The sequence below is a fragment of the Bubalus bubalis genome, chromosome 3, assembly GCF_019923935.1.
Source record: "Bubalus bubalis isolate 160015118507 breed Murrah chromosome 3, NDDB_SH_1, whole genome shotgun sequence".
NCBI classification, from domain to species: Eukaryota; Metazoa; Chordata; class Mammalia; order Artiodactyla; family Bovidae; genus Bubalus; species Bubalus bubalis.
This window is the reverse complement of record NC_059159.1, coordinates 127,121,938-127,146,822: the sequence shown is the minus strand read 5'-3', so window position 1 is coordinate 127,146,822 and position 24,885 is coordinate 127,121,938. Positions and strand designations below refer to the sequence as shown.

The following is a 24,885-nucleotide window of genomic DNA, read 5'->3' as shown; positions in this document are numbered from 1 at the left end:
TGAAACAATAGACAAGTGGCCTGAGTGTTTGAGGGACTGCTGGTACAGAGCCACCTGAAGACTGGACTGCCTACATCTTGACTTTAATGCCAGGAATTAGCAATTATACTTTAATGTGAAAAAGTAAATTGTCATCTTGTGTTTTACTGTTACTTCCACCAAACTTAATTCTCACAAATACATCTTCTGTAGAGTTTATGCCAATTTATGTTTCCACCAACAATATATGAGAGTGCTGCTTCTCTACAGTGTCAACAATAGATGTTGTGTCAAAATTTGGATTTTGGGACTTCCCTGGTGGGTCAATGGTAAAGAATCCAGCTGCCAGTGCAGAAGACACGTGTTCAATCCTAGACCTGGGAATATCCCACATGCCATGAAGCAACAAATTCTGTGCACCACAACTATTGAGCCTGTGCTCAGAGCCTGGGAACAGCAACTACTGAAGCCCATGTGCCCTAGAGCCTGTGTTCTGCAACAAGAGACTAAGTTCTAAGTAAGTTGAGTTGCTTAGTCATGTCCCGACTCTGTGACCCCATGGACTGCAGCACGCCAGGCTTCCCTCTCCATCACCAACTCCCAGAGCTTGCTCAAACTCATGTCCATCGAGTTGGTGATGCCATCCAACCATCTCATCCTCTGTCATCCCCTTCTCCTCCTGCCCTCAATCTTTCCCAGCATCAGGGTCTTTTCAAATGAATCAGTTCTTCCAATCAGGTGGAGCTTCAGCTTTAGCATCAGTCCTTCCAATGAATATTCAGGACTGATTTCCTTTAAGATTGACTGGTTTGATCTCCTTGTAGTTCAAGCGACTCTCAAGAGTCTTTTCCAACACCACAGTTCAAAAGCATCAATTCTTCAGTGCTCAGCTTTCTTTATGGTCCAACTCACACATCCATACATGACTACTGGAAAAAGCATAGCTTTGACTAGACAGATCTTTGTTGGCAAAGTCATGTCTCTGCTTTTTAATATGCTGTCTAGGTTGGTCATAGCTTTTCTTCCAAGGAGTAAGAATCTTTTAATTTCATGGCCGCAGTCACCATCTGCAGTAATTTTGAAGCCCCCCGAAATAAAGCCTGCCACTGTTTCCACTGTTTCCCATCTATTTGCCATGAAGTTATGGGACTGGATACCATGATCTTAGTTTTCTGAATGTTGAGTTTTAAACCAGCAAGAGAAGCCACTGCAACAAGAAGCCCACACACTGCAACTAGAGAGTAACCTCTGCTTACCACAACTAAAGAAAAGCCCACACAGCAACGAAGACCCAGCACAGCCAAAAATTAAAAAAAAAAAATTTTTTTTAAAGAAGTTTGGATTTTTATAAGCTCAAAAGTGAGGGGAAAAAATCTTATTTTAATTTATACTACTCTTTTTGTGAATTAGGCTGAATATCTTTTATGTAACAATGATATTTATTTCTCTTCCTATAAACTGGCTGAAAATAAATATTTTTCTATCAAGTACTTGATTTCCCCCCCCCACCTCATTTCTAGGAATTCTTTGTATATTAAGAAAATTAATCATTTACCTGTAATATGAGTTGCAATTTTTTTTCAGTATTTGTCTTCACTTTTGATTTCTTTCTCTTTCTCTCTCTCTCTTTTTTTTTTTTTTGGTCATAAAGAAGATTTCTAAAGGTTTTGGAAAAAGCCTGTAATCAAATTTTAAAAGCTTTCCCCTGGTATTTAAGTTTTAAGTTCTAGAAGAAATCCAAAGTTGTAAAATGATACACTCATTTTGTTTGCTGGGACTTTTATGGATTTGTTTTTTAAATTTACATCTTTGAATGTAATACATGAAATATGAGCCCAACTTTATGTTTTATTAAGTGGCTGGCTCCAAAGATAAATTTTTTTTTAATTTATAAACTCTCATGTTTATTTGGTTCTATTTCTAGATTTTGTATTTTGGCCCACTGGTTTGTCTATTCGTATGCCAAAACTATGTTTGAATCACTGAGGTTTTATATTTCCATATCCAATAAGCTTGGTCCTCCTCATTGCTTTCCTTTTAAAAAAACGTGTTGGCTACCTTTACTTGTTTAATTTTTCATATAAAAATTTTAATCAGTTTGTGTAGGTCTATAAAAAAAACCCTGGTGACATATTTATTGGGATCTCATTCAATTCACCAATTAATTTAGGGACAACAGGTATACTTAGGAAGTTAAATATTCTAATCAAATTTTTTATTCAATTCTAGGAACTTTATAGGCTTTGAATGCTATTGCAAAAGATGCTTCCTTTTCTATCCTGTTATCTAACTGGTTATTGTTAGTGTATGTGAAGTCTATTGATTTCCGAGTGTTAATTTTATACTGCCTCACGGAGAAGGAAATGGCAACCCACTCCAGTGTTCTTGCTTGGAGAATCCCAGGGACAGGGGAGCCTGGTGGGCTGCCATCTATGGGGTAGCACAGAGTCAGACATGACTGAAGCGACTTAGCAGCAGCAGCAGCACCCTTTTAAAACTCTCTTATTGTTTTTAGTAGCCTTTCAGTTGATATTTTTTAGGCATACAATTATATCTAGAAGTGTAGATAATTTTATGTCTTCATTTTCAATTCTTGTGTCTTGGACAGATTTTGTAGTGAAACAGCGGTTGTACTCCTGGCTCCTGAGTATTTTCCCTCCTTCCTTTTATCCAAGCCTGGATCAGCAGCCTTTCTCACCTTTCTGTGTTAGTCAATATTCTCTGAATAAATTCCTTTTAATTTAAAGTCAGAACTGGTTCCTTTATCCAAGAAACTTGACTAAAAGTTTTCATTTTGCACAAACACTGTCCAATGACACATCATCAACAGGAAAATCTGTTGCCATTTATTGAAGCCTTGCTGTGTGCCATGCAGTGTATCAAGTCATTTGCATATACTGTATTGATCAATTCCTAGAGAATGCACTTTTCCAGTCCCTGATCATTGTAGCAAATTTGAACTCGTCCTTTTCACATTTCTTCAGAGAGTCTCTGGTTTTGTGTTAGTAAGTAAGTAAGTTCAGTCACTCAGTAGTGTCCGACTCTTTGTGACCCCATGAATCACAGCACACCAGGCCTCCCTGTCCATCAACAACTCCCAGAGTTCACTCAGACTCACGTCCATCGAGTCAGTGATGCCATCCAGCCATCTCGTCCTCTGTCGTCCCCTTCTCCTCCTGCCCCCAATCCCTCCCAGCATCAGAGTCTTTTCCAATGAGTCAACTCTTCACATGAGGTGGCCAAAGTATTGGAGTTTCAGCTTTAGCATCAGTCCTTCCAATGAGAACCCAGGACTGATCTCCTTCAGAATGGACCGGCTGGCTCTCCTTGCAGTCCAAGGGACTCTCAAGAGTCTTCTCCAACACCACAGTTCAAAAGCATCAATTCTTCAGCGCTCAGCTTTCTTCACAGTCCAACTCTCACATCCATACATGACCACTGGAAAAGCCATAGCCTTGACTAGACGGACCTTTGTTGGCAAAGTAATGTCTCTGCTTTTCAATATGCTGTCTAGGTTGGTCATAACTTTTCTTCCAAGGAGTAAGCATCTTTTAATTTCATGGTTGCAATCACCATCTTCAGTGATTTTGCAGCCCCCCAAAAATAAAGTCTGACACTGTTTCCCCATCTATTTCCCATGAAGTGATGGGACCAGATGCCATGATCTTCATTTTCTGAATGTTGAGCTTTAAGCCAACTTTTTCACTCTCCTCTTTCACTTTCATCAAGAGGCTTTTTAGTTCCTCTTCACTTTCTGCCATAAGGGTGGTGTCATCTGCATATCTGAGGTTATTGATATTTCTCCCAGCAATCTTGACTCCAGCTTGTGCTTCTTCCAGCCCAGCATTTCTCATGATGTACTCTGCATAGAAGTTAAATAAGCAGGGTGACAATATACACCCTTGACGAACTCCTTTTCCTATTTGGAACCAGTCTGTTGTTCCATGTCCAGTTCGAACTGTTGCTTCTTGACCTGCATATAGGTTTCTCAAGAGGCAGGTCAGGTGATCTGGTATTCCCAACTCTTTCAGAATTTTCCACAGTTTATTGGGATCCACACAGTCAAAGGCTTTGGCATAGTCAATAAAGCAGAAATAGATGTTTTTCTGGAACTCTTGCTTTTTCAATGATCCAGCAGATGTTGGGAATTTGATCTATGGTTCCTCTGCCTTTTCTAAAACCAGCTTGAACATCTGAAGTTCACGGTTCACGTATTGCTGAAGCCTGGCTTGCAGAATTTTGAGCATTACTTTACTATCGTGTGAGATGAGTGCAATTGTGCGGTAGTTTGAGATTTTTTGGCATTGCCTTTCTTCAGGATTGGAATGAAAACTGACCTTTTCCAGTCCTGTGGCCACTTCTGAGTTTTCCAAATTTGCTGGTTTGACTTTATTTGGAAATAAAAACCTTCACAGAGGTAATCAAGTTAAAATGAGGTCATTAGGGTACGCCCTAAATGACGTGTGTTCTTACAAATAGGAAATTTGGGCACAGACACACAGGAAAGGAAGACATTGTGAAGACAGAGAGAATGCCATCTACAAGCGAAGAAACATGTAAAGCTTAAGCTTGGAGAGAGGCATGGACCAGATTCTTCCACTGAGCTCCCGGAGATCACTGCTCTTAATCCCTATCCAGCAAACTGAGGCTCACTCCTTATTCGCGTTACTAAGTCTTAAAACCTGGTAAACTGTAGAAACAAATTTAAATCAAGTTCTAAAATCCATATCTGGGGCTCCACGCCTCCTGCAAATCTTTGGCAAGGCTATCTTTCAAAGACGCATTGTCTTTGCTTTCCCACTTCCTTTCTAGGCATTCAACTTTCTCTCTTAAATTCTCTGAGCCCACTTGATTCAGTAGCAGGAACCCTACGCAGTGCTGAGAAACTAAATATTAGAGAAAATCCTCAACTAAGACTTTCGGACTCCAGGTGCTAGGTGTATTTTGCCCTCTTGTCAGCTAATTCTTAATTGCTCCATCCAGGTTAAAGTTCCAGGAATTCTAGGGTTCTTGCAGTCCCAAACTTTTCCTCTTTTTCTATTCAGTTCAACTTATACTCTTATTTGAATGTGGCTCCAGGTCTGAAGAACAGTGTTCTAGCAGGGAGAGAAGACGCCAGCCCTCAACTAGCTGTGACCAGGGCGGACACCCATCAGTAAATGCACGCCAAGGAAGTTCATGGAGGACCAAGCTTTGTCCTTGGATCCTGCGCTCTACGATCTCGGATTCCCAGAGCGCGGGGAGCTTCCGGCGAGGGCCCCCTCCTCCTGGGGGCGGGGCCTGCCGCTCCCGCTCCCGCCTCCCCGGCTGCGCGCGGCTGCGGGCCGTGATCACGTGAGCGCGGCGCGGCGGAGGAGGGGCCCTGATTTCCGGGCGGCGGAAGGAGACGCGGCCGCGTGAGGACGAGGCGATTTGAAAACACGCTTTGGGAGCGAGAGGCTGAGGCCGGTGGCGCACGCCGTTGCCCACTGGGCTCTTCCTCGCACGTTCTTCCCCTCTGCCTCCACGCCCGGGTCCCGGCTGGGCCCGCAGGTGAGCGGCCGCCGCCGGTCGGGCCGGGCCCTCCCGGGGCGCGGGACGGCGCGCGGGGCCCTTGCCCCTCGGTCCGCGGCCAGGAGGGTAGGGAGGGGTGGGGGGTCAGTCTGCGTCCCCCGGGGGCCGGGTCGTGGCGCTCCGGCAGAGCAGGGCCTGGGTGCGGAGGGGGGCAGCGCGGGGGCGGGGCGGCCCGCGGGCATTTGAAGCGTTTCAAGTGACTGGGCGGGTTCGCGCGGTTTCGGGTCTAGGAGACTTTTAGGCCGGTGTGTGTTTATTGGGCCCCGCTTCCTGGACTGTGGTCCGGACCGCCGTCCCTGGTGGGAGAAGAAACGATAGTTTCTTGAAAACCACGGGGTCTTCGCTTATGGGATACGGGACCAAAGTCTGGGGTTGAGGATGCGCAGTAGTCTCTTAATCGGCTCTCGCAGTCCAGGTGTGGAGTAACCAACAGAGCAGGTTCGGACCATCGGACGTCTCGAGTGGTCCTGGTCTGGGATATTTGTTCTTTGAAAAGTCAGGTGTTTCCGATTGACCCCTAGGTAGAGTTTGGAGGAACTCGTGAACGTAAAGGGTTAAAGAGGAAATTACCAAAGGCTTGAGTACAGTGTGACTTCTTGACTTTTTTTTTTTTGGCGGGTGGAAAGAAGTTGGAAATTAGGTGAGGGTAGTGAGGTGAGTCTTGGTGAACTCCGGGAGTTGGTGATGGACAGGGAGGCCTGGCGTGCTGCAATTCATGGGGTCGCAAAGAGTCGGACACGACTGAGCGACTGAACTGAACTGAACTGAGTGAGGTGGCAGACAAACTAGCTGAAATTCGGTTCGGTCGAAATCCTGATAGACTAGACTCTCCCTTTTGTTGAAATTAGAAAGCCTGTAGGTGGAGCATATGAAATTCATCTTGAAAACTTTTGAGGCTCACCTGCTTCAAGTGATGTGAGAGCCCAGTCCCTGAGGTTGGTGTTCCTACCGATACCAGCTACTGTGAAAGTGGCTTGTGTTCGTTTCTCAGTCGTATCCGACTCTTTGTGACCCCATGGGCTCTAGCGTACGCTTTCCAAGGGATTTTCCAGGCAAGAATAGTGGAGTGGGTCTCCATTTCCTTCTCCAGGGATCTTGCTGACCCAGGGATCGAACCGGGTCTCCTGCATTGCAGGCAGATTTACTCTCTGAGCCGCCAGGGAAGCCTTTTGGTTTGCTGTATTATGAAAATCTTGATTTTAAGCGAAAATAACAGTTGCTGTAGAACTGTGAGTTCCTAGTATAAAAATGTTCCCTGTGTACCATAATAATCTTAATAGCTTGAAAAGTCAAGGAGGGGCGGTCAGTCCTGTTAGCTTTCCTAACGGAGGGAGAACAGACACTAAGTGGTGGGTTATGCTTGTACAAGCTTGACTGTGTGTTGGACCCTGATCAGCTAGTTAGTGGCTAAAGATAGCACAGAGAATTAGGGGGTGGAGGGTGAATTGATTCGATTTTTCTGAATATCTAGTTCTACTTGTTTTCATCTCTGGTACTAGATAGTAATTGTAGGGAAAGCTCACAAACTGTGCTTGCTTAATTCAGAGAGGCCAAGTGAGTATTAGGGCCTTCTTTGTAGTTTTTATTTACTCATGTTTTAGACCAGAATAACTGGAGGTGTGGGTGGGCTGAAAATTTGATATTGGGATAAATGAAATAAGGCAAGCCGTTTTGCCATCTTTCCCCCAATTCTCACCAAGATTGAAGTATATATAACATAAAGTTGGTTTTAAGGAGTTCAGTCTTATTTAGGAAACCCTCTTCAAGTCATTAGTAAAGACTGACACATCTTTAAAATTGTTTTAGCATCACCTTCTTTGCATGGTCTTGTGAGAACTGAAGGCTTTTGTATATCTGCTATTATGCTTGGTATGTACTGGTCATGAGACTAAGAAAATATACATGTTTGTGCTTATAGCATATCTGTTTACTGTGCCAGGCACAGTTCTGAGTATTTTACACATGAGCTCATTTGCTCCTCATTCATCTTACCTAGTAACAACTGTATGAGGTAAGCATTATTATTAGCCCCGTTTTGTAAATAAAAACTGAGACACGGTGATTTAACTAGGCTATAAAGTGCAAGAGTCTGGATAAGAGCTAGTTGATCTCTTGTATCTGCTCTTAACCTATGTAGCCAAACCCTAGGTGATAGGGCTCTAATGTGTTAAAACCTTGTAACCATGTGAATTTGAATGTAATGTCATAGGTGATTGGCTTCTGGATTCCTGAAACTTCAAGTTTCTGGTCTTGGACCAGCCATTTTATTAATCTTAATGCAAACCTTCATTTTGCTCACATTTCTTGAACTCCCACATGTAGCATTGTGACTTAAAAAAATAGCTAGGTATAGGATCATTATGATAGATCAGGAGAAGTTTTATTTATTCTAGAGACATCTACTCGGGCGGGAATACAGTGCAAGGTAGGGTTCATTATTTTTGTGTGGAAAAGGCTTCAAGAAGGGCTGAGCTAGTTCCAGGTATAGATGGCTATTTTTTTTTAGATAGAGGTTAGTTGATGGGAAGATAAAGCTGTAGAGGAAGTTAGGAAGGATGGCTGATCTGTCAAACCCAGGTGTTTTTACTGTAAGCAAGTAAAAGGAGCAGCTGAAAGCTTGTGAGCCTTGATCAGATCTGTGTTTAGAAAGAGCCCTCTGGTGATTACCAAATGGACCATGAGGTAGACACTGGTGACAAGGCAGGAATACTGGTGGGGAAACTTGAACAGTCTTGGGTAGAAATAAAGGGTTTAAGCAGTAGCTGGGAATGGGTATAAGGCACAGATCAAAGATTTTGTGTGTAAGTGGGATAATCTGTGTGTAAATTGAAAGAATGTGATGGGGAAAGAGAAGTGCAGTTCGACAGGGTTATACCTGAGTTATTTATTATAATAGTGGCCTAGCTGGTCTTTGTTCCTTAGCCCTCTGTTACACTGTATTTCCTTTTATTTTTTTTTTCCCTCCTTTTTTTGTTTCCGGTTTATATCTAGTCTGAACTTTTCCTGGTGTTCAGAATGCTGGTACTTTCATTTTTGCCTATTACCAAGCGTATCCCCTATTCTTCATCTTTACTGTTTTCCTTGCTCATGAAGTGCCCAGTGACTGTCCTTGCTGCATATCTGAATCGTCCCCATTTTCAGGCACCCAGCTTAGGTTCATGAAACTTTTCCTAGCTATTACAGGCTGCATTCAATAATAACATTGGTTTAGACTTTGTTTTGCTAGAGTTTCTTGGGGGTTTCTGGGGGCCAGGAGCTTCCCAGTAGGTGCAAGGTATACTTTGAGCAACTCTGTGCTACCTCCCTCTTATCCTATGAAAACAAAAAATTTTCAGAAGTTTTTTTCCTTTTTTATTGAAGTATAAGTATATTAATTGACGTATACACAAGTTTTCTACTTAGCACATCGCTCAACCCAAGGTTCCTATTTAGAACATTGCTTGACAAAAGGTTCCGTAGCCAGAAATATCTTAAGTAAACTGAGTTTTTTTTTCTTTATAAAGATATTTTCCATTTAATATTTTGATGCATTGGCATGGTTATCGTTGATCTTGACAATGTTAGAGTAATGTAAAGGTTAGAAAATACCTTCTCTATTCTTTTATAATTTATCTTTGGTCTGTATTCATTGTTTTTAAATTAATTCTTTTATCATAGTACTCAAGAATGACCAAAAAAAGAAAACGCCAAGATGATTTTCAGAAAGTAAAACTAAAAGTTGGTAAGAAGAAGCCCAGGTCAGAAAATGCTACTCTTACAAACTTTAAAACGAAGACTATACATCTGCCTGAGCAGCTCAAAGAGGATGTAACACTTCCAACAAACAATAGAAAACTTAACATAAAGGTAAATCATAAACTTTTTTTTTGATAAGATAGGATATGCCTTGAAGTCATCTAGAATGGTGTACTTTTATGGGAAGTTGTTTTAACTCTTAGGGTTTATTAATGGCTGAAGATTGGAGTTTGTTTTTCAGAGGTGATGCTGCCACTACAGCTTTCCCACTTCCTCCAGAAAGACTTGCTCAGCTAAAGTCAAAGTGATTTCTCCCTTGTATATTCATTTGATAATTTAATGTCATCTGGAAGTAATTTTTATATCTTTTTGATGTGACAGGTCTTCAGCTGTTTTTATAACTCGTTAAGATAGGACCCTGTCTTACCCATTTTTGAACCTTTACAATGCATAGCTATTCCAGATTCATGGTAAATGTGAAATTAATTGAAATTTAAGCAGTAGTTTTGCTTAAAAATGTAACAGCTTTATTGAAATGTAATTTGCACATAATAAAATTTATTATTTAAAGTGGACAATTCAGTGGTTTTTAATATATTTACATTGTTAGGCTGCTATCACAGTAATCTAGTTTTAAAACATTTTTGTCACTTTAGAAAGAACCCTTACACCTATTAGAAGTTGCTCCCCACTTCCTCCCCCCCACTAGACAGCCACTAAGCTATCAGTAAAGATTTGCTTATTCTGGACTCTTCATATAAATGGAATCATGAAATGTGGTCTGTTACTGGTCTTTCACTTAGCATGTTTTTGGGGTTCATCCATGTTACAGCTGATATGTGTATCAGAACAATACTTCATACCTTTGTATTGTCAAATAGTATTCCAGTGCAGAGTTTTGTCATATTTTTTCACTCAACAGTTGATGGGCATTTGCTTACTCCCACTTTTTGACTCTTATGAATAATGCTATTAGAGACATTTGTGAACAAATCTTTGTGAAGATACACGTTTTCTAGTTTTGCTTTCTAATCTCTGCAGGTTAAATAATATCAAAAAGATATTTGAAGTTGTGGTTTCTTTACAGATTATATAAATTATTCTACAAATAAAATTGCCTTATGTTACACTCTGACTAAAATACACAGACACCCTGAAAGACCCCTTAAAATAGGCAGAAAATAGTGTAAATACGTATATGGTACATAGTAGGTCTTTAAGTGGTGGTGATGATTGCTGTCAGTTTAAACAACTGTGTGCCTAATCCTGTGTAATTTCAAAACGAGAAAATACTGACTGAAAATTTAATTCTTTTATGAAGCCAAAGCTGTGTTAAAGCTAAAACTGTTTCTGATCTTAAAACTAAATTTTTCTCAAAGTAACACTGGAAAAATACCTACTGAAGCAGCCCTGGACACCCACTGAAGTGTCAGTTTATTAGCATAGTTTCAGTTAGCACTGTTTATTTGAAAATGATGTGTATGTATATGTATATACCTAAAACTTGTATTTTTATTTATAGGATTTGCTGTCACAGATGCATCACTACAATGCTGGGGTTAAACAAAGTGCTCTTCTTGGACTTAAAGACCTTTTGTCTCAATACCCATATATAATTGATGCACACCTTTCAAACATATTAAGTGAAGTGACTGCTGTGTTTACAGATAAAGATGCTAATGTACGATTAGCAGCAGTTCAACTTCTTCAATTCCTGGCCCCCAAAATACGAGCTGAACAAATTTCTCCATTTTTTCCTTTGGTAAGTGCCCATCTCTCTAGTGCCATGACTCACATTACTGAAGGAATTCAGGAGGACTCTTTAAAAGTTTTGGACATTCTGCTGGAACAGTACCCAGCTCTGATTACTGACCGTAGCAGTATATTGCTTAAGAATTTTGTAGAACTCATTTCTCATCAGCAGCCGTCCAAAGGACTGGTAAATAGAGACAGATCCCAGTCCTGGATACTTTCTGTAAATCCTAATCGGAGACTCACTTCTCAGCAGTGGAGGCTGAAAGTCTTAGTGAGACTCAGTAAATTCCTTCAGGCCTTGACAGATGGATCCAGTAGGTTGAGAGAAAGTGAAGGACTTCAGGAACAAAAAGAAAATCCCCATGCCACTAGCAACTCCATTTTTATCAACTGGAAGGAACATGCCAACGACCAGCAACACATCCAGGTTTATGAAAATGGGGGTTCACAGCCAAATGTCAGTTCACAGTTCAGGCTACGGTAAGGATTTCAGTTATGTCCACACTCAGTTTTCCTGTATTGAATTATAACTGCTGACCATTGATGGCTAATGCTGGGAGACATGCAGTTGTCTTCCATAGTTTCATATAGTTACTCATAATTTAATTTTATTTACTGATGGGAGGAGTCATTTCAAAGTATATTAATTTACTCATTTCTAGCAAAGCCTAATGGAAAGTAAAAATTGATAGTCTTTTGGCTTTGTCATCTTAGAATTCTGTTTTTCTTGCTAGTGTTGATCAATGTAATTATCAATTCATGGTGCTTCGTTTTGCTGGTACTTAATATATTTAAGATTTAAATTAAGCAATGAGTAATATTTTTTAATTAAATTAAAATTTTTTCATTCTTACCTTTCCTTACTAGGTATCTGGTTGGAGGACTAGGCACTGTGGACGAAGGCCTGTCGTCTACTGAAAACTTGAAAGGATTTATTGAGATAATAATTCCATTGCTAATTGAGTGCTGGATTGAAGCTGTGCCTCCACACCCAGCGGCTTCTGTTGGAAATGGTATAGAACGAGAGCCTCTGCAGGTTATGCAGCAAGTGCTTAATATTATTTCCCTTTTGTGGAAACTCTCTAAACAACATGATGAAACTCATAAATTGGTGAGAACTACTGGGTTATTTTCTGAGTAATGCCTTTTATCATAACTGGACAGATTAGAAATCAGTGTATTAGTACTAACTGGTTATGCATTTTCTGAAAAATTCCCAAGATTTAACTATAAACTTCTAACATTTGCTTAAAACTGCAAATTAAAATAATTCTGTGAGTTTATTATCTGTATGTTTTAATTTTTAAGTGAAATGTATAACAAGATGCTTGATTTCTTTTTTATTAACTATATAGTAATGTTACATTGTGTTATTTATGGCAGATTGATAATACATAGGAACATTCTAGTGTCTGGAGATCTCTTACATGATTTAAACAGTTGGTTATTAAGCAGTGTCTTCCAGTTTGGGCCACATTACAGAGTTTATGCCAAGAAATGGACGAAACTGAAGATCTCATATCTAACCCTGAGTTGTTTTTAAACTACGTTTCAGAGAAGAAACTATATGTAAATTTGCTTGGTGTATGCTTTTTTGTTTTTTTCTTGATAAAGGATGTAAATTGGAAAACATTTCTTAAAGATAGCTTTACTGTAGGTAAGCTGCAATTGCAGGGATGGTGCAAGTGAAGTTACCCTAAGTAATTCCAAGTCATAGAACAGTTTCCAGCTAGCAAACATGTTTCTAGATGAGTGAATTTACCTCCTGTTTGGGGAGATTTTAGTATTGGTGGGCTTTTTAAAAGTGTTGTGGGGAATATAACACATAGTCCATGGCACAAGTAAGGAAGAACATGCTTAAGTGATGCTAGATTAATGTGGTTAATCTTAGAAAAGGCAGCTGCTGGAACAATACTTTAAAGCTTGGAGCATCGTTTTATAGGAGAATTTCTGCAATGACTTGACTAGGAAGTTGTGAATCTTTGAAGTTGCCTACATATGTACAGAATGGACAAGGCAGTTTTTTAGTTTTGTTTAGTTCTTTTTATTTCAGGCATTTGGGTGTTTGATTATTCATGGGCATCTTAATGCTTATTATTGCTTTAGTAATATTTGTGATTAGATAGAATGGTAGGACTAAATGCAGATTCATTAATTGTGTAGTTTTGGATCATCTACTATCATTCAGATAACAGTACTATTGCTACTGCTAAGTCACTTTAGTTGTGTCCGACTCTGCGACCCCATAGACAGCAGCTCACCAGGCTCCCCCGTCCCTGGGACTCTCCAGGCAAGAACACTGAGATAACACTAACAGAATCTGAACACTGCCTTAGTTTTATGAATATTTAAAATAGTATGTTTTAGAAATATTCTGTGCTATTACAACTAAAATTACTTATTAGCAGTACATTAACATAGGATACCAAATTCAGAAGACTATTTTGCACAGACTGTTGAAGGTTATGTAGAATAGTAAATTCGGATACTGTATAAAATTGAAATAAGCGGAGGGTGGTTAATTCAAATAGAAATAGTATTTAAAAGCATCCATTGGTAGAATTCTCTAATTTACCATGGCAGATTTGAACTATAATAACTGAATAAGGTAAATCTATTCCTTTGCAGACAGTGTATAAATATGTATGTTACACCAGATGACATTAAAATGCCTGTTAGTTTATTTTTCATTACCATTCCTGCCATTAGTTCCTCTTTCTCATTTGCCTTAGTTATAGCTTAGTACTTAAGGTATTGAATGGTCAAAGTTCAAACTTTCGGAGGAATGAAATGGCATTCCTTGGTCTTCTAATTATGCACCACAGGCTGAATTTTTTCCAGAAAATTCAGAAAATCTGTAGGCTTTCTGTTGGTAAATTGGCATCTGTATTAGGGTGCAACCTTAGGGTAACTGACTGCTTACTTTTTAAGTTTTGCTAAATGCATATAGTGTGTTTGTATTTTGCTGCATAATTGAGAAGTTTCATTTTTGTCCAAGTATTTTTTTTAAAAAACCTTTTTAGGAATTTGAAATCTTTCATCTTGGAAAGAAATATCAAGTTAACACTAAATCTTATTTGCAGTGGTTGAGTACTCAGATCCTGACTGAAGTGGTTTATTTCTAATACACTCTTTGTATCCTTAGTATCCTTAATTTAAAGTATACTGTGTTTAATATTTTTAAAACACACAGTGTTTTAAAATACAATGGCACATTAACTTTTTAGTTAACTTCAGTTTTGGGAGGCCTGTATTAATAGCTTTAGGTCAGTATTATAATTTTATACACTATGGAGATTTTGTTGTGTCTTAGCCTTGTATTTTAATGCTTGCTACTTTCAGTCTAAATGTTTCTTTATTGTTGCATTTTTACCATGAAGATCAGAATTTGTGAGAAAGAATTGGATGCAAAGGTTAATTGAGCATCTATATATTTGCCTCTTTAATTAAAATTCAGTTCCTCAGTAAACAGTAGTCACATTTCAAATGCTCAGTAGCTTCAGGTGGCAGGTGTGTTGGACAGCACAGATATAAAATAGCTCTGTCACTGCAGAAAGGTCTTTTGAATAGCACTGCTTTGCAGTGAGTTAGGTTCTGTGCTAGACTGGGAATACAGAGATAAACATGACTGACAAGGCAAATACTTCGCTCCTGGTGGGGTTGAGAGATGGTAAACAAATAGATGATGTCCATCATGTCATCATTAGGAAGAAAGATGAAAGTGGGATGAGAGAGAACATGTAATGAAACTGCAGGGAGGGGACTGTTAAATGAAGAGAAGGAGCAAGTCTTGTGAAGACCTGTGGGAAGAACCTTCTAGGCACAGGGAGCAGCAAGTGCAAAACCCTGAAGTGAGAACAAATTGGACATATTTGAGGAATGGCAGCAAGGCCTATGCAAGTGAGGTACTGGGGCAGTGGTGGAGGATGAGGGGGAAGTGACTCTAGCCACATCGTGTGTACCTTGTGGTCTGTGGTAAAGAGTTAAAATTTTAACCTCAGTGTGGTGAAAAGACATTGGAGGGTTTTGAGCAGAGGAGTGGCATGATCTAAATTATGTTTGTTTAATTTTAATATGTCAGATTTACAAATAAAACAGTAATTTACTAACTCCCATGTCCTCATTCTCCAGCTCTAGCAAAACTGGGGCCCAACTGAGATCATTGATCCCATGGATGACCTGTCCTTCCTTTATATACATTGTCTCCTTTATCCTTTCCTGTAATATTTTGAAGTGTGATTTATATTTTAAAAGATCACCCTGGCTGCTGTGTAGAGAATTAAGTTTAGTGGGGCAAGAGGCAAAACATGAGGACCATTGGGAGACTGAAACAGTAATCTTAAGTGAGAGGTAATGGTGGCTTGGAGTCGAACGGTAGCTAGTGGTTGAAGTGATGAGAGGCAGCTGGATTCTGGTGAAAGCAGCGGGAATGCTGGTGTACATAGTTAAGAGAAGAGGAGCAAGAGTGATGCCTATATTATGATCCAAATGATGGTGTGACTACCCATAGGAGAGTTCAGTTTACTCATGGTAAATTTAAGATGCCTATTAGAGGTCCAGGAGGAGTTGTCAAGTACACATTTTTAAGTCAAGAAAAAGAGAAGAACCTAGTGAAGGTAACTAAGGAGATGTGCTGCAATAGCTAGCTATTGATTTATGGTCTGAGTTTAGCCTCCAGTTTTGCTAGAGCTGGAGCTAGCTATTGTAGCATCTCAAGTCCCATATCCCAAGCAACCCCTCAGTCACTGGCACACTGCAATGATTGGCCCTCTGGATAGCAGGAAATCAGTGTTTCAGGTAGGAGAACACGATACATTGAAGAATCCTGCTGAAGAATTTTAGACAAGTACATTGATTCGTGAAGGTGTTACATGCCTTTAACGAGCAATAGAATTTCTAGAGAATATAGTTACTCTTAAATGGAACACTAGGTAGATTTTCTTGTATATTTTATAAATATTGTATTAGCAGTTCAAATTCAGAATTGTATTAAATCTTACTTACTTTCTCCCTTTTTTTCTCCTTTTAAGTAGATGAAATGCATGTAAAAATAAAAGCACCAAAAAGAACTGTGGGTGAAAATTGGATGGCCTAACAGTTTATTCAGATTTTAAGATTTATTTACATATGATATCATTAGCAGAAGATGTATTATAAGGGTAAATTTGTGAGTGGATATTGACAAGTTGTTGTTTCTGCTTAAAGTCTTTATTTGCTATTTTAAGTTACTGTTTCTTATAGATTTTCTAATCTGTGCTTATTTTACTAGGAGTCATGGCTTCGAAAGAATTACCTTATTGATTTCAAACACCATTTTATGAGTAATTTTCCATATGCCTTAAAAGAAATAACCAAGCAAAAAAGGAAAGAGACAAATAAAAGGTATTGCCATTCTCTTCCACTGTTAAACCTGACATTTTCAGAAAACAGTCTTAAACTGAACTTTGTACACTGTGAGGTGTTTTTATCTAGACTTTGTGAAGTAAACATAAAAGCTGTAGTATCTGATCTTAAACAAATCACTTTAAGCCCTGGACTTCCAATTCTACTTTTATTTTTATTTTTAATCTGTAAAGTGAATGTTTTGTGCTAAATGAGGGTCAGCTATCAAATTGTATAGATAAGAGTTTAATAAAAATTTGCTAAGAGTGGATAGTTTATTTGTGAGAGGCACTGTGTAATTACTGAATCTTTGAGAGCATAACATCACTAGTTTCTGCTCTCATTTATATACACAAGGAAGCGTAATGTAACTGTTATCGGTATCCTGATGGAAGAGGGATGATTGGAGAAAAGTAGTTCTCTTTTTTAAAATAAGTGGAAAGAACGAATTACGGATGAAGTTTCACTGGAAGAGTGTAAGCCTGGAAGTTATTTGTAATGATTACTTGAAGTAAGAGCTGCTGCTGCTGGTGCAGAGTCACTTCAGTCGTGTCTGACTCTGTGCGACCCAATAGACGGTAGCTCACTAGGCTCCTCTGTCCCTGGGATTCTCCAGGCAAGAACACTGGAGTGGGTTGCCATTTCCTTCTCCAGTGCATGAAAGTGAAAAGTGAAAGTGAAGTGCTCAGTTGTGCCCGACTCTTAGCGACCCCATGGACTGCAGCCCACCAGGCTCCTCCGTCCATGGGATTTTCCAGGCAAGAGTACTGGAGTGGGGTGCCATTGCCTTCTCCTGAAGTAAGAGCAGATAAATGTAAAAAGAAATTACCCAATAAAATTTGACAAGCAGATACAAGTTAGAAAACTCAAGGTGTAATTCCCCAAATGAGCAAACACTTGAACAGATGTTAAAGACTGTCAGAAGGTTGTTAAATTTATCAAAAGGAAGAATCAATGAGGAGAATCAATGAGGCTCTTTGGGCAGAGTTCACAGGATATGCTCAGAAGTGAAAAGTATATTGTAGGCAGATAAACTTGATTCATTCACTAAAGTTTTTTGGTCTCTCACTGTAAGTAAAGATGTCTTAAGGTATACTCTTTGATCTCTTAAATGATTTCATAAATTTCAAAAATCAATACAAAATCTTAAAATTGATAAAAATGTGTCAGATTCCAGTCATGAGATGGAAATCATACCAGTGATTTTCACAGAGAATTTAATACAAACGGTTTTTAACTAGGTATTAAACTAGGTATTTCCTAGTTTAATGGAAAATGGAAACTAGGTATTTCCACTTCACAGTGGGAAGACAAAGGGGAACAGTAAGGTACTGTAAAGGTGGACCTGCAGGAAGCGGCCGCTGCCTCTTGACTGGGAGAAGAAAGAGAAGAGGGCAAGTAGCTGGAAGGAAAGGCTGTCTGGAGCCCAAACTCAGACCTCTAAGGGAGGGGTTCGCACTCAGCTGGGACTAATGTCTTTGAGATGAGGAGAGGGGCCCAGTGGGATAGGGGTACAGGATTCAGCAAAGGGGGTTGTGGCTGGCTGGTGCTGGTGTTCCAGGGGCACGATGATGCTGGTTCTGTGTCAGGAAAATACAGACTGGAACCAACTCTGGCTACTAGAATGAACTGCTGCTGGCCTGAAGAGTGGTTGGGTTGCACTGGTGGCAAAAGGAAGCAAAAAATAGGGGTAGGAAGCAACCAGAAAGTGTGCGTTTTCCTCCTACAGCTTTCCAGTCTCAAGTACCCCTTTGCTTCCCAGGTGGCTCATGGTAGAGAACCCTGCCAATGCAGGGGACAGATTTTGATCCCTCGGTTGGTAAGATCTCCTGGAGAAGGAAATGGCTACCCACTCCAGTACTCTTGCCTGGGAAATCCCATGGACAGAGTAGCCTGGTGGGTTTCAGTCCATGGGGTTGCAAAAGAGTGACACAGCTTAGTGACTAAACAATAACAAATACTTTATTGGCAGAGCCTAACAAGAAGCAAACTGTAAAGGAAAAAATGTGGCTCACTCCCAGAATCACAAAGTAGGAGTGTGGAAGGGTGGTTTTAAGGCTGAGAAACAAAAGCTCAATAACTAGCAGGAAGAAAAGTGAATCTACATATTTAACACAAGGCATATTTAAGTGTCATTAGAACTTTATAATTAAGAAATGCTATAGGAATTCATAGGAGGAGACAGATCCTTGTTAGGATAAACGGACAAAGCAGTGTTGGAGAATAGTGTTTTAACATGAATGTGATTTTAGCAGGCAGAAGTGAAGTGGGGATGATTGCAGTAATGGAAGGAGATATTATAGGGTATGAGAAAGCCATAGAATGGTGTAATAGAGAACACGGGACAGACCTGGATCAAATCGGTTTCTACTGATGACTAACCTTAATGCTGAGAGTCATTTTTTGTCTCTGACCCTCATTTCCCTTTCATCCTTGATCCTTTTGGCATTGAAGACTATTGGTTGGATCAAAACCATGTTTTAGGACCATTAATTTAGAGTTTCTGGAGTTGGAGGTGACAGAACCAGATAGGTAGATACTTTCTTGAGCAAGTAAGTTGTTAGGGTTTGTTTCCTCCAGATACAGTTTTCTTATTAACACAGAAGTTTTTAATCAGGTGCATGGATAAGCTCAGAATATCCTTCAACACGTGAATATAATTATATATGTTTTTTATGTTGTCAAGTAAGAGTTTTCAGATATAATTTTCATCAAAATGAGATTAAATAAAGGATGTTTGGAATTTGGTAGACCATTAAATGTAAGTAAACTAAGATCATGGCATCTGGTCCCATCACTTCATGGGAAATAGATGGGGAAACAGTGGAAACAGTGTCAGACTTTATTTTTGGGAGCTCCAAAATCACTACAGATGGTGATTCCAGCCATGAAATTAAAAGACGCTTGCTCCTTGAGAGATCTGGGTTCAATCCCTGGGTTGGGAGGATCCCCTGAAGAAGGAAATGGCAACCCACTCCAGTTCTTGCCTGGAGAATCCCATGGACAGAGGAGCCTGGTAGGTTACAGTTCACGGGGTCGCAAAGAGTCGGGCATGATTGAGCTACTTCACTTATGCTTTCACTACTCCTTGGAAGGAAAGTTATGACCAACCTAGATAGCGTATTCAAAAGCAGAGACATTACTTTGCCAACAAAGGTCTAGTCAAGGCTATGGTTTTTCCATAAAAACCATATGGTCACATATGGATGTGAGAGTTGGACTGTGAAGAAACCTGAGTGCCTAAGAATTGATGCTTTGGAACTGTGGTGTTGGAGCAGACTCTTGAGAGTCTCTTGGACTGCAAGGAGATCTAACCAGTCCATCCTAAAGGCGATCAGTCCTGGGTGTTCTTTGGAAGGACTGATGCTGAAGCTGAAACTCCAATACTTTGGCCACCTCATGCGAAGAGTTGACTCATTGAAAAAGACCCTGATGCTGGGAGGGATTGGGGGCAGGAGGAGAAGGGGACGACAGAGGATGAGACAGCTGGATGGCATCGCCGACTCGATGGACATGAGTTTGGGTAAACTCCTGGAGTTGGTGATGGACAGGGAGGCCTGGTGTGCTGCAATTCATGGAGTCGCAAAGAGTCGGACACGACTGAGTGACTGAACTGAAGCTACTCAAGAACATATGGGTGTACTGTCATTATTCACTTTATTGGACACTTAATATGTTGAAGGCACTTAAAAAAAAGAGTGTAGGGTAATAAAGAGTATATCAGTATAGTAAGGAGCTGGTCCTACTCTTTCATGGGGGGTATAGGTCCTAGGGAGGACTGCTTGCCTAGGGAGTAATTTGTGCCAAGATATAAAAGGTGAAGAGGGAATTAACTATGAAGAGACTGAGGTGAAATTGTGGAATTTTTAACAAAAGTGGATTGACAGTACTATCATAAATTTCCCTAGTGATTTGTTTTGAGGGTCCGCAGGCTGCTCTTGTACTTCCATAAGGAAGTGCATTGACTATTTCGCAGATAGCCTTTGGAGGCTGTCTACTAGATTCACAAGTTAAAGTTAGAGGAGCCAATGTGGCCTAGGCCAGTGGTTTTCAATTTTGACCTGATGTTAGATTTTTTTAATCTTGGGTTGAACTGTGGAGTTACAAAAGATATTATTGTCATTGTGGTAAAATGTCCATAGCATAAAATTTAGCATTTTAACCATTTTTTAAAGTGTACTGATTGGTGGCTTTAAGTACATTCACATTTTTCACCTTACCAAACTGAAACTCAGTACACATTAAATAATAACTTCCTATCCTCTTCTCCCCCAGGTACTGGGAACTGCTATTGCACTTTTCTTCCTTTATTAATTTGACTGTTTTAGGTACCACATATCAGAAGAAACTTAAATATTGTTTTGTGTCTGGCTTACCTTCACTTAGCATGATATCTTTAACGTTTATTCATGTTGTGGCACCACTAGCATTTCATTCCTTTTTTTTTTTAAATGGAGTTTATTTTTTAGAGCAATTTTAGATTCATAGTAAAATTGAACAGAAAGTATAGAGTCCTCATATACTCTACTCCTGTCCCTGTGGACGCATAGCCTCCCTCAGTGTCAGCATCCCACACCAGAGCTGTATATTTGTTGTAAAATACGAACTTGACACATCATTTATACTCAAGTCTTTGGTTTATGTTAGGGTTCACTCTTGGCATTGTACAGTCTGAGTTGTGTGTAAGACATGGTGTCATATGTGGTATTTTCACTGTCCTAAAAGCAAGTTGCCCTCCAAATATGCAAGTTCTGCATCTGTGGATTCAGAAAACCACAATTCATAAACATGATACACCATCTACAGTTGGTTGAATATGTGGATGCAGAACGGTCTGGAGGGCTAACAGTATTCTTCACCACCATGCATTCACAGTTTGAAAGAACATGCCAGTTTCACTTAAAATTGTTCTTAATGAAGTGGTAAAAATTACTAATCTTATTAAGTCACAGTCCTTGAAAACACATATTTTTAATGTTCTGTGTGGTGAAATGGGAAGTGTGCCTGAAGTGTTTTGGCTGCATACCAAAGAATAATGGTTGTCTCAAGGAAATGCACTTGTCATTCTGTTCGTCATTCTGTCCATTTTCTGTGATGGGCATGATTTTAATTTGAATGATTAACTGTGGTTATTCAGACTTGGGTATTTGCAGATGTTTTCTCAGAAATGAATAAGCCTATCAGTTCCAGGAAAATAGTGTCTGTGCTAGAGATAAAATTTGAACTTTCAAGCAAAAATTAATATTTTGGGAGAACTTGTATCTACCATCTGAGTTTTATCTGTATATCCTACTTTTTTGCTCTTCATTTTTTTCATCTCTCTTCATTAGGCTTATTTAGAAGCTGCTAGAGGGTTTAGACACACACACAAATACATATATATATAAATGAAGGAGAATATATGTATTCTCCTTTATTTCCAAGGACTGTTTTAACAGAGCACAGTACTTGGGTTTGGCAGTTTTCTTGTTTGAGCATACTGACAGTAACACTTCGCTCTCTCTCGATTTCCACTGCAGTTAGGAAGTCAGCTATGAGTCTGAACTATTGCTACTTTATAAAAGTTACTCCCTCCCCCCATAAGACTTTTCTCCTTGTCTTTTATTTTCTGCAGTTTGACAATGATGTATCCAGGTGTGGTTTTCTTTTTTATTGATTTTCCTTGGAATTCAGTGAGCTGCTTAAATCTGAGATCTTGAATGAAGTATCTAAACACATCTGAAAAAAATCTCATCTTTAAAAAAAATTAGCGCTCTTCTTCTCCTTCCCTTTAAAGACTAATTGAATGTGTATAAGACCCACTTACTGAGTTTTCTGTTTCTCTTTATCTCATTCAAACATATATTTGTTGAATTTGTTTTGTCTTTATTTTTCAGTTCTAGAGTTTCTGTCCAGTTACTCCAGCACTGTTTGTGGAAAAGACCATTGTTTCTGTTTTGGATTGCTTCTGCTCCTTTGTCTGAAACCATCAGTTGACTGTACTTGCAGGCCTGTCTTGGGTTCTTGCATTAACCTGTGTTTTCCTGTTCGTTCACCAGTCCATACTGTCTTGATCACTGTAGTACAGTAAGTCTTGAAATGGAGTGGTGTGAGTCCCCAAGACTGTTCCGCTTCAGTCTTAATATGCGGGTAGTCTAGTGTTTGCCTTTGTGTATAAACTTCAGAAATTGGTTGGTTGATAACTATAAAGCTGGGGTTTTGATTAGAATTGTGTTGAATCTATAGATCTAGTTGGGGAAAATTGTTGTGTTAACTACTGAGATGATGCATAACTGGGACTCTTTTATTTAAGAGCTCTTTTTACTTCCAGTTCACCTTACTCTGGAAGGGAAAGCCCTTAAGGGTCCAGCTTGAAGTGGGGATAATATACCAGAGTCCCCGTGTTTGTCCAGCTCTGGGGTTTGACTTTTCCCTGTGAGGCCTCTGAAAGGTTACTTCAGTTTTCCAGCCTTTTCGTTGGAATTGGCAGCAGCCCTTGGAACTTGAGTGTTATGGTCTTGCTTTATTTTGGGGACCCAGCAGTTGATCATCATCTTGTTACCTCTTGAATGTTTTTAAGTTGTTAAAAACTATTTCATCCAGCTTTTAAAGTTATTTTCAGGAAGGGAATCAGTTCTAATTTCCTCCTCTATCATTGCTGAAAATGATTTTCCCCAGTTTCCTGCCTCCCTCATAGAATTGGTGGTCAGTGTATTTAGACTTTTAAATTTTGTGTAAATTCTTGGAGGAGCAGGATGAATTCTTCCAACTTTTGGATGTCTGTTGACACCTTCCAGACAGTAATAGGTTATACTGCTTAAGATAAACTTAAGTAGATTTTCAAAAGCTCTACCTGTGGTGAAGAAATGTTGCACTTGGTTTTTGTGTGGTCTGGTTAGTATAAAATGTGCCTTGGTTTTGGACACTGAACAGTTGGGCAAAGAACCTACCAGTAGTTTTGGGTTTGTAGTATATAAATTGCTAGTCATCTGTCCCAGTTTTCATTCATTCTTTGTGATAGAATTCCCAGTTTTTTGCTGGGCATTTGCTTTGCTGTGCTGTGCTTACTCACTCATTTCCGACTCTTTGCGACCCCATGGACTGTAGTTTGCCAGGCTCCTCTGTCCATGAGGATTCTCCAGGCAAGAATACTGAAGTGGGTGGCCTATGCCTTCTCCAGGGGATCTTCCCAACCCAGGGATGGAACCCAGGTCTCCCACATTGCAGGTGGATTCTTTACCAGCTGAGCTAAAAGCTCACATACATGTATGCGTTTAAGCAGACTTCAGATCCAGCTAATTTTATTCTTCCTATACATCCCTCTTTCTCCTAGTTTGTACCAGCATTGTTTCTTGCGCTTGTCACGTCTTGCCTGTATTGCTCAAATAGACATACAACTACTTTGTTTAGAGTCTTATAACTGATTTTTTTCTTTTTCATCAGCAGAAATGAAAGAACTTTTCAACTATGTTACTCCTGTGCTTGCAGAATTGATTTTAGTGTCCTTAAGCTTTCAACTCTTTGTGATCTGGTCCCATTTGTCATTCTCAACCCTGCATTTGATACCCTAATAACACCAAATATTAAAAAGTTCCCTTCCCTTGTATTTGTGGTGCGTTACTACTGTGTCCTTTCTCATGCCTAATCCAGGGTTAACTTTTTCTTTTAAAATAAGTTAGTTTCAGGAATTTTTTTAGTTTAATCAACTTTCGTGTTTCTGAACATGGAAATAAATAGGTTCTGCTGTTGAATGCAGTGTAGCCTGAAATCTACACTGTGTTTATATAGTGTTTATGTATCTAGTGGTTTATATCCTAAGTTGCAAATTCTTTTTTTGTTAAGATAATCTATTAGAACCTTTTTTTGAAATTTCTTTCAAGCTTTGAAAGAAATGTGTTTTATATGGCTAGGAAAAAGTGATTTTAATATGTGAGTCATAAAATTAAGTTGTTTCAGAATCGGGCTTATCTAAACCAGTCTCTTGTTTCACACATAAGGAATTTGTGGCCAGGAGAAATTAGTGATTCTGTTAAGTCAAAATTAGTTAGAAGCAGAATCAAGGTCTGTTGTGAGTTTCATCCTAATATAAATATCTGCTTAAAATCTTCAAGTGTGTTGAAGTTTTCAAGTGTTGTTATCCCCATATTACATATAGGATTACCAATTCAAGGGCCTGTATTTTTTGTGTGAATAGCAACTTGGGTAATGAACTGAGCAGTATGCATTCTTAATTTATGCCTTAACAACCCTGATTCTGTAATGAATGGTTTACTTACAGTCACTTTTATATACCTACCTTCTTGGCAATTCATTCTGGGAGGAATGAAGTGAAAGTGAAGTCACTTAGTGGTGTCCGACTCTTTGTGACCCCATGGACTGTATGTAACCTGCCAGGCTCCTCCATCCCTGGGATTTTCCAGATAAGAATACTGGAGTGGGTTGCCATTTCCTTCTCCAGGGGATCTTCCTAACCCAGGGATCAAACCCGGGTCTCCCGCATTG

General features: G+C 39.5%; 1 protein-coding gene across 5 annotated transcripts in view; it reads left to right on the top strand.

Annotated features, from left to right (window-relative positions):
• Positions 1 to 5,233: 5,233 nt before the first annotated feature.
• Positions 5,234 to 24,885, top strand: part of TEX10 (testis expressed 10) — a 48,985-nt gene continuing 29,333 nt past the window's right edge. The window contains exons 1-5 of one of the 5 annotated variants that reach the window (XR_006550018.2): positions 5,234 to 5,511; positions 9,190 to 9,378; positions 10,790 to 11,502; positions 11,890 to 12,133; positions 16,292 to 16,404. Coding sequence is in view for 3 of the 5 variants with exons in the window: in XM_044940080.2 (XP_044796015.2) it covers positions 9,199 to 9,378; positions 10,790 to 11,502; positions 11,890 to 12,133; positions 16,292 to 16,404 (1,250 nt within the window). In the remaining 2 variants the exon portion in view is untranslated. The remainder of the gene's footprint in view (positions 5,512 to 9,189; positions 9,379 to 10,789; positions 11,503 to 11,889; positions 12,134 to 16,291; positions 16,405 to 24,885) is intronic. The other 4 variants (XR_006550019.2, XM_044940080.2, XM_006070037.4 and 1 more) reach the window with 4 other exon arrangements.